The 13,189-nt window shown below is 39.9% G+C and overlaps 1 protein-coding gene across 45 annotated transcripts in view; it reads left to right on the top strand.

Annotated features, from left to right (window-relative positions):
- The window catches only part of LOC139767191 (muscle calcium channel subunit alpha-1-like), a 1,449,841-nt gene that overhangs the window by 1,400,993 nt on the left and 35,659 nt on the right, over nt 1-13,189 (top strand). For 36 of the 45 annotated variants that reach the window (XM_071696301.1, XM_071696297.1, XM_071696295.1 and 33 more), the window contains one exon: nt 8,163-8,261. The exons of 2 other annotated variants lie outside the window; for them this stretch is intronic. In XM_071696301.1, coding sequence (XP_071552402.1) covers nt 8,163-8,261 — 99 coding nt within the window. Of the gene's footprint in view, nt 1-8,162; nt 8,266-9,477; nt 9,644-13,189 lie in introns of those variants that run through there. 7 more of the 45 variants (XM_071696294.1, XM_071696304.1, XM_071696303.1 and 4 more) reach the window with 4 other exon arrangements.

The raw sequence follows: 13,189 nt of genomic DNA, 5'->3' as shown, positions 1-13,189 counted from the left end.
ATGATTCAACAATATGTATATCAATTACTGAGTTATTGTATGTGATTACTTTAGCATTTTTCCTGTCAACCTTATGATCAAAATCTCTTAGGTCTTTTTTGCATAAGTCAGGAATCTAAACTGCCCTACCCAGTGGTAGCTGGTATATTATATTCTGTTTCTCATTATCTGTACTCACTCTTGACAATGTAATACACAAAATCACCTGATACTTCATGTTTTGTTTCTTTGTGGTTTTACATATATATATATATATATATATATATATATATATATATATATATATATATATATATATATATATATATATATATATGTGTGTGTGTGTGTCTGTATACACTTACTTACATAGAGACCTCTTATAACAGATGAGATACATTCTTGAGGAATGTCCATTCAGTGAAAAATCCGTTAAAAGGGGTCATTATACATGGTGCCTATGGAAATATGTTCCAGACATTCGGTTCTTAAATTATTGATTGCTGTGGAATGGCTTCCTTCAGTAACAGTGATGGCTCTGTAGATATTATATTTGCATTCTATAGATAACTTGAAGACATTATTGATATAGATACCATATGAAATAATCTAATCAACAAATTTATCAGAGCTTGCAGTGTTGTTAATCATGGCTGCTGCACCTCAGCAGTGCACCTATACTCTCATGGCCTGTTCTCCATCATCTCCAGATGCATATTCCTTGTTTGAGTAAATTGTTGCAACTTAGGACATGGTGGACTGGCTGAATCTTTTTATCCTCTCATTTGTTATCAAATACATTTTAATGGTAGAGGAAGCTGATCCAAGTGACTAACCTACGTGTGCCAGATGCTTGCCTGTTTCAACCATGTATATCACTTGCATCTTTAAGTATGTATTAATCTTTCTCTGGGGCAAGTTGAATGCTTTAGCTATAATCACACTTGCAGGCTGTTTTCTAGACCATGATGACTTTAAAATGTTCTCCAAATACATGTAAGAGACAGCTAAAAAGATAGTGACTGAGAGTGAACTGATGCAAATTATGGCAGGTTGTACACAACTGGCTTAGAGAATATATATGAAAATAATGGCAGCGGATTTATTCGTTGGTTCTTTTTCAATGTTTGATGGATTTTTTGCGTGTGTGTTCCTTATTGGATGTAATACATGCTGTATTTAGTAAATGAATATTTTTTCATGTCCGTTAAACGAAAATCTTTTGAATGAGGTTCCATTAAAAGAGGTCCCTGTGTACTTGCTTTCTGCCCAAGGAGTCCTTCTATCTTTGTGAAGTTTTCATGGAGCTTAGGAAGATGGCCACATACACTGGTTGGGACCATACATATTAAAGTGTAGCGATAGTGTGTGTGTTTTTATGTGCAGAGAGTGCAGGGCAGTTGAGTTGTAAGTGCTCTGCATCTTCGTTGTAGTAGTTGCATCATGGGCATGGAGGGCCTTAGGAAATTCTGAAGTAGTCTTTGTAGTGTTGTAGGGATATATATTCATTAATGTATAATTGCCTCAGGACTGATATCTATAAAAGAATTCTCTTTTGCCCATTAACTTTGTAGGGGCTCCTGCAGTCCTAGATTACAGTACTTCCTGGACCAGGAAAATGTAAGACTCCATTGGAGTGTTAAGGTCTTTGATGAGACAGTACTCACAGTGATACAGCCTGCCACAGGTGACTCTTCACTCATGGTGTAACACCTAAGGACATTCATATCTTTCTTTTCTTTTGTACCCATTTGCTGTTTCCTGTGTTGGCAAGATAGCATCAAAAACAGATGAAGAAAGGCCTCATTAGCTCACCATCATTCTCTATCAATCATGTGTAATGCCCTAAAACACTGCCCCCTATCCACAACCAGACAACACAGGCATTTTTGTGATTTTTACCAGCTGCTTCATATCCCCTGGTTCAGTCCATCAATGGACACTGCACCTCTGTATCACATCATTCCCATTCACTCTGTTCCATGCATGCCTTTCACCCTCCTGCGTGTTCAGGTCTGGAACACTCAGCATTTTTTTTTTCACTCTATCCTTCCATCATCAGTTTTGTGTCCATCTTCTCCTTGTCCCATCCTCTTCAGACATATGTATCCTCTTTGTTAAAACTCCCCACTCTATCATCTGTTCTTGATGCTACCTCACTCACATGGGAGGTGGAAGGATGGAGTGCAAAAGATTTTGAATGATCTGGGCCTCAACATACAGGAGGCTGAGAGGCATTCAAGGAATAGAGTGAATTGGAACAATGTGGTATACCAAGGTCGATGTTCTGTCAATACACTGAACCATGGCATGTGAAATGCCTAGGGTAAACCGTGGAACGGTCTATGGGGCCTAGATATAGATAGGGAGCTGTGGTTTCGGTACATTACACATGATGGCTTGAGACTGCTTGTGAACAAATATGGCCTGTTTTGTCTGTTTTCCTGGTGCTATCTTGCTGAAGCAGGGGGTAGCGATGCTTTTTCCTATGGGTCGGGGTGGTGCCAGAAATGGATGAAGGTATGCAAGTATGAATATGTGCATGTTTATGTATGTATATGTCTGTGTATGTGTATATTTACGTATGTATATGTTGATATGTATATGTGCGTGTATGGGTGTTTATATATAAATATCGAGGATGTAAGGCATGTGTACGTGTAGGAAGAGAGGAAAGTGATTGGTTCTCAGTGAATGTAGGTTTGCGGCAGGGGTGTGTGATGTCTCCATGGTTGTTTAATTTGTTTATGGATGGGGTTGTTAGGGAGGTGAATGCAAGAGTTTTGGAAAGAGGGGCAAGGATGAAGTCTGTTGGGGATGAGAGAGCTTGGGAAGTGAGTCAGTTGTTGTTCGCTGATGATACAGCACTGGTGGCTGATTCATGTGAGAAACTGCAGAAGCTGGTGACTGAGTTTGGTAAAGTGTGTGAAAGAAGAAAGTTAAGAGTAAATGTGAATAAGAGCAAGGTTATTAGGTACAGTAGGGTTGAGGGTCAAGTCAATTGGGAGGTGAGTTTGAATGGAGAAAAACTGGAGGAAGTGAAGTGTTTTAGATATCTGGGAGTGGATCTGGCAGCGGATGGAAACATGGAAGCGGAAGTGGATCATAGGGTGGGGGAGGGGGCAAAAATTCTGGGAGCCTTGAAGAATGTGTGGAAGTCGAGAACATTATCTCGGAAAGCAAAAATGGGTATGTTTGAAGGAATAGTGGTTCCAACAATGTTGTATGGTTGCGAGGCGTGGGCTATGGATAGAGTTGTGCGCAGGAGGATGGATGTGCTGGAAATGAGATGTTTGAGGACAATGTGTGGTGTGAGGTGGTTTGATCGAGTGAGTAACGTAAGGGTAAGAGAGATGTGTGGAAATAAAAAGAGTGTGGTTGAGAGAGCAGAAGAGGGTGTTTTGAAGTGGTTTGGGCACATGGAGAGAATGAGTGAGGAAAGATTGACCAAGAGGATATATGTGTTGGAGGTGGAGGGAACAAGGAGAAGAGGGAGACCAAATTGGAGGTGGAAAGATGGAGTGAAAGAGATTTTGTGTGATCGGGGCCTGAACATGCAGGAGGGTGAAAGGAGGGCAAGGAACAGAGTGAATTGGAGCGATGTGGTATACCGGGGCTGACGTGCTGTCAGTGGATTGAATCAAGGCATGTGAAACGTCTGGGGTAAACCATGGAAAGCTGCGTAGGTATGTATATTTGCGTGTGTGGACGTATGTATATACATGTGTATGGGGGGGGTTGGGCCATTTCTTTCATCTGTTTCCTTGCGCTACCTCGCAAACGCGGGAGACAGCGACAAAGTATAAAAAAAAAAAAAAATATATAAATATATATATATATATATATATATATATATATATATATATATATATATATATATATATATATATATTTAGATTTAGATTTATATTTTATACTTTGTCGCTGTCTCCCACATTAGCGAGGTAGCGCAAGGAAACAGATGAAAGAATGCCCCCCCCCACACACACACACACACATACACGCCCACACACGCACCTATACATGCCTATACATTTCAACTTATACATACATACACATACACAGACATATACATAAATACACATGTACGTATTCATAATTGCTGCCTTCATCCATTCCCGTCGCCACCCCGCCACACATGAAATGGCACCCCCTCCCTTGCACACGCGAGAAAAAGACAACAAAGTCCACATTCGTTCACACTCAGTCTCTAGCTGTCATGTGTAATGCATCAAAACCACAGCTCCCTTTCCACATCTAGGCTCTACAAGACTCCATGGTTTACCCCAGACACTTCATATGTCCTGGTTTAATCCATTGACAGCAGGTTGACCCCAGTATACCACATAGTTCCAATTCACTCTATTCCTTGCACACCTTTCACCCTCTTGTTTGTTCAGATCCCGATCGCTCAAAATCTTTTTCTCCATTCTTCCACCTCCAGTTTGGTCTCCCACTTCTCCTCATTCCCTCTACCTCTGACACATATATCCTCTTTGTCAGTCTTTCCTCACTCATTCTCTCCATGTGACCAAACCATTTCAATACACCCTCTTCTGCTCTCTCAACCACACTCCTTTTATTACCACACATCTCTCTTACCCTTTCATTACTTACTTGATCAAACCACCTCACACCATATATTGTCCTCAAACATCTCATTTCCAACACATCCACCCTCCTCCACACAACTCTTATCTGTAGCCCACGCCTCACAACCGTATAACATAGTTGGAACCACTATTCCTTTTATTATTATTATACTTGATCACCATTTCCCACATCAGCGAGGTAGCACCAGGAAGCAGACAAAAGAATGGCCCATTCACTCATATTCATATATAAACATCCATACATGAACATACATATACATATCAACATATATTTCATTTTTTTTTTTTTGCTTTGTCGCTGTCTCCCGCGTTTGCAAGGTAGCGCATGGAAACAGATGAAAGAAATGGCCCAACCCACCCCCTACACATGTATATACATACGTCCACACACGCAAATATACGTACCTACACAGCTTTCCATGGTTTATATGTGTGTGTGTGTGTGTATATGAGTGGATGGGCCATTCTTCATCTTTTCTGGCACTACCTCGCTGATGCGGGAAACGGCGATTGAGTTATTGTTTTTATTATTATTATACTTAATTGCCATCTCCCACGTCAGCAAGGTAGCGCAAGGAAACAGACAAAGAATGGCCCAACCTACCCACGTACACATTTATATACATAAACGCCCATACACCCATATATACATACATAATTTCAACATTTACATACATATACATACACATATATACACATGTACATATTCATACTTGCTGCCTTCATCCATACCAGTCGTCACCCCACCACATGAAATAACATCCCCCCACCACCACTACCGCCAGTGAGGTAGTGCCAGGAAAAGACCAAAAAGACCACACTCGTTCACATTCAGTCTCTAGCTGTCATGTGTAATGCACCGAAAACCACAGGCAATTTAGTATAATAATGATCATGATAATAATGATAATAATAATTATGATAATAATAATGATAATAATGATAATAATAATCATAATTATTATAATAATAATAGTGCCAGAAAACAGACTAAGAATGGCCCATCCACTCATAGACACACATATGCCCATATGCGTACATATATGTATATATAGATGAACATATACACATATACATACACACACATACACAGAAATATATATATACATACATACACATGTACATATCCATACTTGCTTGCCTTCTTCCATTTCTATTGCTACCCCGTCCCAAAGGAAACAACATTGCTAACCGCTGCTTCAGTGAGGTATTGCATGGAAAACAGACAAAAAAGGCCACATTCGTTCACACTCAGTGTCTAGCTGTCATGTGAAATGCATCAAAACCACAGCTCCCTATCCACATCTAGGCCCCACAGGTTTACCCCAGTCATTTCACATGCCCTCGTTCAGTCCATTGACAGCACTTTGACCCCAGTATGCCACATCATTCCAATACACTCTATTCCTTGCATGCCTCACCCTCTTGTATGTTCAGGCCTCGATTGTTCAAAATCTTTTTCACTCCATCCTTCCACCTTCAAATTGATCTTCTTCTACTTGTTCCCTCCACTCCACCTCAGACACATTTATCCTTTTTGTCAACCTTTCCTCACTCATATTCTCCATATGTCCAAGTAATTTCCAAACATCTCTCATTTTCTTTCATTACTTACTTGATCAAACCACATCACATCGCATACTGTCCTCAAACATTTCATTTCCAACACATTCACCTTCCTCTGTACGACCCTATCTATAGCCCATGCCTCACAACCACATAACATTGTTGGAACTACTATTCCTTCAAACTTACCCATTTTTACTCTCTGAGATAAGGTTCTCTTCTTCCACACATTCTTCATCACTCCCAGAACCTTTGCCCCCTCCCCCACCCTGTCATTCATTTCCTCCATTTTTTCTCCGTTCAAACTTACATCTCAATTTACTTGACCATCAATCTTATTGAGCATAATAACCTTGCCTCTCTTCACATTTACTCTCAGCTTCCTCCTTTCACACACTTTTCCAAACTCGGTCATCAACTTTTGCAGTTTCTCACTCGACAGCCACCAGAGCTGTATCATCGGCAAACAACAACTGGCTCACTTCCCAGGCCCTCTCATTCCAACAGACTGCATACTTGCCCCTCTCTCCAATACCCTCGCATTTACCTCCCTAACTACCTCATCCATAAGCAAATTAAACAACCATGGGGACATCACAAACCCCTGCGGCAGACAACCTTCACCGGGAACCAATCACTCTCCTCTCTTCCTACTTGTACACATGGCTTACATCCTTGGTAAAACCTTTTCACTGCTTCCAGCAGCTTACCTCCCACACCATATACTCGTAAGACCTTTCACAAAGCATCTCTATCAACCCTATCATATGCCTTCTCCTGATCCATAAATGCTATGTACAAATTCATCTGTTTTTCTAAGTAGTTCTCACACACATTCTTTAATGCAGACACCTGATCCAAATATCCTCTACCACTTCTGAAACCACACTGCTCTTTTCATCTGATGCTCTGTACATGCCTTCACCCTTTCAATCAATAACCTCCCATACAATTTCCCAGGAATACCCAACAAACTTATGCCTGTTTTGTTTGAACACTCACCTTTATCCCCTTTGCCTTTGCACAATGGCAATATGCATCCATTCTGCTAATCCTCAGGCACTTCACCATGATCCATACATACACTGAATATCCCTACTAACCAATGAACAACACAGTCACCATTTCCTGTGTTAGTTATGTAGCACTAGGAAACAGACAAGGTAAGATTTATTCACTCTCTTGCCTTTATACATATCCCAGCACCTCCCCACATCACATGAAACAGCATCACCACCCCCTGCAACAGCAAGGTAGTGCCAGGAAACATATGGAGAAAGGCTACATCCTTTCACATCCATTTTCTATCTGTCATGTGTAATGCACTGAAACCACATCTTCCTATCCACATCCAGGCCCCACAGACCTTTCCATGGTTTACCCCAGACATTTCACATGCCCTAGTTCAGTGCATTGACAGCATGTTGAACCCAGTATACCAGACCCAAAGGAGATTATAGCATGTGGCATCAGTTGAGTCCCCTTACTTCAAAAAGGTATATCAAATTAATAGAGAAGGTTCAAGAAGGGAAAGGGAAGATATCAGTATTACTTTTAAGGTCCTCTTTTTAGTAAAGTTGACACACTGCAGTTCTTTAAGATTCAGCAGAGCCCTTTAAGTAGAGAGCATAACAGGAAATTGAAAAGCATCAGGAAAGATGGGATAAAATACTATTATGGTAATAAGAGCAATGGATGGTTGGAACAAGTTGTGGGATGATAGTGAATCAAAAAATATCAAGAAATTCAATAGACTGTATAGTAGAAAAGGAAGCTTTGAAGATGAGACTTTTAAAATTTGAAAGTTCATTTCTGTATGCACTAATATATAATCACACAAACACTTACACTTGCACACACATGTATACATCACAAAACATACTGTAATATTGATCAGGATACCAGAAATTTTTCTGTGAATACAATTATCCAAGCAGTGATGTTTTGCCTATTGCATGTTACCCTCTGCTCATTTCCCCTCCTACTTGCCCTCTTCCTCTGTAGCTCACAATCCCTGGGTGAGGACGACGAGGGAATCCCTATGCGTCCCCTTAGGATAATGAACGGGGATCCTGAAAGAAGATCAAATCTGGTAATAAAAGAGTAAGTATTATTTTTCCCATTGTCCAAAGGTGCATTAGTTATGTAGTCAGCACAGTCTTCACACATCAGCTTTGTTACATAGACTTGTCCTTTCTCCTCAAGAAGTTTACATGTGGTAAAATGGCAGTGTTTTTAAGTTGGTAATACTTCACATGCATTTGTAGTGATTGCAACTTAAAGCACAGCTTAAAAGTTATAGCATTACCTGGCTTACAGTAGCTCTGAGGAAACTTCTACTTACATATAAATTTGATGTGAAATAAGAGTCTGCATTTGGACTTTATTACTTTGAGTCATGGGACCAGAACAAAACCCACTTTCATCAAGTTGACAAAACAAGAGCCACTACCATAGTAGTACTATCCACTTCTTAAAGTGCTGATGATCTGTAAGTGTACCCTTCCCAAAGCCTTGAAATATGAGAGTTGTGTATCTTTTAGTCAGTAGTTGTAGCATGACTTGTGCCTGTTTATGATATCTAGTTAAGATTTCTGTAAGTAGAAAAGATTTCTGTTGTATCTTGAATGAGTATTATTCTCAGGTTTTAGATAGTTTTTGATAATGTAAGGTAAGACAGTAATGATTTTAAGGTATAAGGCAATGTAGATATGAAATGTGATTAAAAGTGAAAAATATGTTCAGAATTATTTAGCGGTAAATAAATGTGTTATAACTCAATGCAACAAAAGGTACAGACTGTTCTCTAAAATGGTCATTTTTTTGATACGTTCCTCTTTTGATACAAAGTCATCTAAGGTTATAAGAATTTATGTAAATGATGATCATCCATGCCTGTAGATCCATGAAATAGAATAGTGCTATGGTAAGTAGAGGGGAAAATCTTATGGTACTCAGCATTCTGCAGAAAGATCACCATCTTAAACTGAAGAGGTCCATGCACCATCATGAATATGTTTCCATGTTCAGGTTTTAAGGCATTTTTTTAGTAGATTCAGATCTCAGTGTATAACTATGAAAAATTATGTATCTCCCATGATTCATTGCTTTTTAAGGAAGATGTTCGAATTGAATGATTCATTTTAGATAGAATTTGATGCATGTCTTAGATGTTACATATTGTTCCCCTCATGATCCATTGCCTTTTAAGGGAACCATTGTCAAAATTTTATTATTGCCTTGTCATATACAGTGATACCATGTTTGAAATTGTACATATGCCCAGCTCTGTTTGTAACTTACCTTTGGTAATTTTCAGCAAACAAATGCAGTATTTGACGCCAGACTATCATGGTAAGGTTAACGTTGAGCGTTGCAGCATGGCGTGGTGGAGGCTCCCCGAGAACTTGTCAGGATAACGTGATGCCTTGAAGGAAAAGCAACACCTGCTTAGTGTCAGGGGCTTGGGGCCAACACTCTTCTCTGTAAGGGGCATCTTCCTTCTCTTTTTCTCCCTCTCTTGTACAGGGGGATGGGGCAATTTTTTTAGGTTTTTGAAGCGTATGCAGCATTATAAAAAGAAAAAAAGTATTCACGCACTTCAGTCTCAGAGTTATTAGTGCCTTTAGCTTAAAAATGTAAGCCTTTATGCCTAGGATTTCAGGACGAGTACAGGGAAAATATATTACTATTTTAAGGAAAGAACAGTAACTTTTACATGTAAAAGGGGCATAGGTTTTCATGATGAAAGATAGTCTTCCCTCATACCTTCTTAATTTGATTTTTTCATGTAAGAAAAATGAATTTGACTTCGCTAAGAGGGGGAAAAAGGATAATGCATTATTCCCTTCAGTAATGTCAGAAGAATGGGTGTTTATGATTCTTTTTAAAAGATGAGTCATTTTTAGTTATGCTTTTAAGTGTCACTGAAATCAAGATTATTCTTTGAATGTATGCCACAATATTTCTAAAAGGATACTAGCACAGTTCCCTTTATGAAGAATGATGGCTTCTCTTGATAGAATATTCTTAGTTGAGGAGAAAGTGCTTTCTTATTATTTTAGGAACAAAGAGCTTACCGCCATATTGCATCAGGTAGTGGCAGAAAAGCAATGCTATTTTGATAGTTCATAGAATATTATGATATTCTAGGATTACTTAGGAATGGGACTTTATTTGAATATTGGAACTGCACCTTTACTTAAACAAGTAAGAGGAGGACCATTGCCTGTTCTCAAAGAATGTATGATGGTGCAGCTCCCTAAATGATTACTTTTAGATAGAATGTGGCATGGGGGTAAACATTGCACATCATGCTTTAACAAATCACATTTTGATTATTCATTTTAATCTTTTATTTACACTATCATGTATGCCTGTGGAAGTTATGTGAATGTAGTTAGATTTTTCAATATTTTCATTTTGTCCAGGTCTATATGCAAGAACTCAGTTTTGTATATATATATATGTGTCAACAGACTCAGCCTGTGTGAAAAGTCGCCTATATATATATATATATATATATATATATATATATATATATATATATATATATATATATATATATTCTTTCTTTCTTTCATACTATTCGCCATTTCCCGCATCAGCGAGGTAGCGTTGAGAAAAGAGGACTGGGCCCTTGAGGGAATATCCTCACCTGGGCCCCTTCTCTGTTCCCTCTTTTGGAAAATTTAAATTTTTTTTTTTTTAGTATTTTCCAAAAGAAGGAACAGAGAAGGGGGCCAGGTGAGGAAATTCCCTCAGAGGCCCAGTCCTCTGTTCTTAACGCTACCTTGCTAATGCGGGAAATGGCGAATAGTTTGAAAGAAATATATATATATATATATATAAGAGTGAGTGCTCAAATTACAGAGGTATAAGTTTGTTGAGTATTCCTGGTAAGTTATATGGGAGGGTATTGATTGAGAGGGTGAAGGCTTGTACAGAGCATCAGATTGGGGAAGAGCAGTGTGGTTTCAGAAGTGGTAGAGGATGTGTGGATCAGGTGTTTGCTTTGAAGAATGTATGTGAGAAATACTTAGAAAAGCAAATGGATTTGTATGTAGCATTTATGGATCTGGAGAAGGCATATGATAGAGTTAATAGAGATGCTCTGTGGAAGGTATTAAGAATATATGGTGTGGGAGGCAAGTTGTTAGAAGCAGTGAAAAGTTTTTATCGAGGATGTAAGGCATGTGTACGTGTAGGAAGAGAAGAAAGTGATTGGTTCTCAGTGAATGTAGGTTTGTGGCAGGGGTGTGTGATGTCTCCATGGTTGTTTAATTTGTTTATGGATGGGGTTGTTAAGGAGGTGAATGCAAGAGTTTTGGAAAGAGGGGCAAGTATGAAGTCTGTTGGGGATGAGAGAGCTTGGGAAGTGAGTCAGTTGTTGTTCGCTGATGATACAGCGCTGGTGGCTGATTCATGTGAGAAACTGCAGAAGCTGGTGACTGAGTTTGGTAAAGTGTGTGAAAGAAGAAAGTTAAGAGTAAATGTGAATAAGAGCAAGGTAATTAGGTACAGTAGAGTTGAGGGTCAAGTCAATTGGGAGGTAAGTTTGAATGGAGAAAAACTGGAGGAAGTAAAGTGTTTTAGATATCTGGGAGTGGATCTGGCAGCGGATGGAACCATGGAAGCGGAAGTGGATCATAGGGTGGGGGAGGGGGCGAAAATCCTGGGAGCCTTGAAGACTGTGTGGAAGTTGAGAACATTATCTCGGAAAGCAAAAATGGGTATGTTTGAAGGAATAGTGATTCCAACAATGTTGTATGGTTGCGAGGCATGGGCTATGGATAGAGTTGTGCGCAGGAGGGTGGATGTGCTGGATATGAGATGTTTGAGGACAATGTGTGGTGTGAGGTGGTTTGATCGAGTAAGTAATGTAAGGGTAGGAGAGATGTGTGGAAATAAAAAGAGCGTGGTTGAGAGAGCAGAAGAGGGTGTTTTGAAATGGTTTGGTCACATGGAGAGAATGAGTGAGGAAAGATTGACCAAGAGGATATATGTGTCAGAGGTGGAGGGAACGAGGGGAAGTGGGAGACCAAATTGGAGGTGGAAAGATGGAGTGAAAAAGATTTTGTGTGATCGGGGCCTGAACATGCAGGAGGGTGAAAGGAGGGCAAGGAATAGAGTGAATTGGATCGATGTGGTATACCGAGGTTGACGTACTGTCAGTGGATTGAATCAGGGCATGTGAAGCGTCTGGGGTAAACCATGGAAAGTTGTGTGGGGCCTAGATGTGGAAAGGGAGCTGTGGTTTCGGGCATTATTGCGTGGTAGCTGGAGAATGAGTGTGAACGAATGGGGCCTTTGTTGACTTTTCCTAGTGCTACCTCGCGCGCATTAGGGGGGAGGTATTCCATGTGTGGCGAGGTGGCGATGGGAGTGAATGGGGGCAGACAGTGTGAATTGTGTGCATGGGTATATATGTATGTGTCTGTGTATGTATATATATGTGTACATTGAGATGTATAGGTATGTATATTTGCGTGTGTGGACGTATGTGTGTATACATTGTGTGTGGGGTTGGGTTGGGCCATTTCTTTCGTCTGTTTCCTTGTGCTACCTCGCAAACGCGGGAGACAGCGACAAAGCAAAATAAATATAAATGAATAATATATATATATTTTAACGTATACATACATAGACATACACAGACATATAAATATACACATGAACATAATTCATACTTGCTGCCTTTATCCATTCCCACTGCCACCCCACCACACATGAAATGACACCCCCCCTCCTCCCACGTGTGTGCAAGGTAATGCTAGGAAAAAACTACAAAGGCCACATTTGTTCACACTCAGTCTGTCATGTGTAATGCACTGAAACCACAGCTCCATTTCCACATCCAGGCCCCACAAAACTTTCCATGGTTCACCCCAGATGCTTCACATGCCCAGATTCAATCCGTTGACAGCACGTCGACCCCGGTATACCACATTGTTCCAATTCACTCTATTCCTTGCGCACCTTTCGCCCTCCTGTATGTTCACGCCCCAATCGCTCAAAATCTTTTTCACTCC

This window comes from Panulirus ornatus, chromosome 59 (assembly GCF_036320965.1).
Source record: "Panulirus ornatus isolate Po-2019 chromosome 59, ASM3632096v1, whole genome shotgun sequence".
NCBI lineage: Eukaryota > Metazoa > Arthropoda > Malacostraca > Decapoda > Palinuridae > Panulirus > Panulirus ornatus.
Note: the sequence above shows the minus strand (reverse complement) of the source record. Positions and strands in the feature narration are given on the sequence as shown.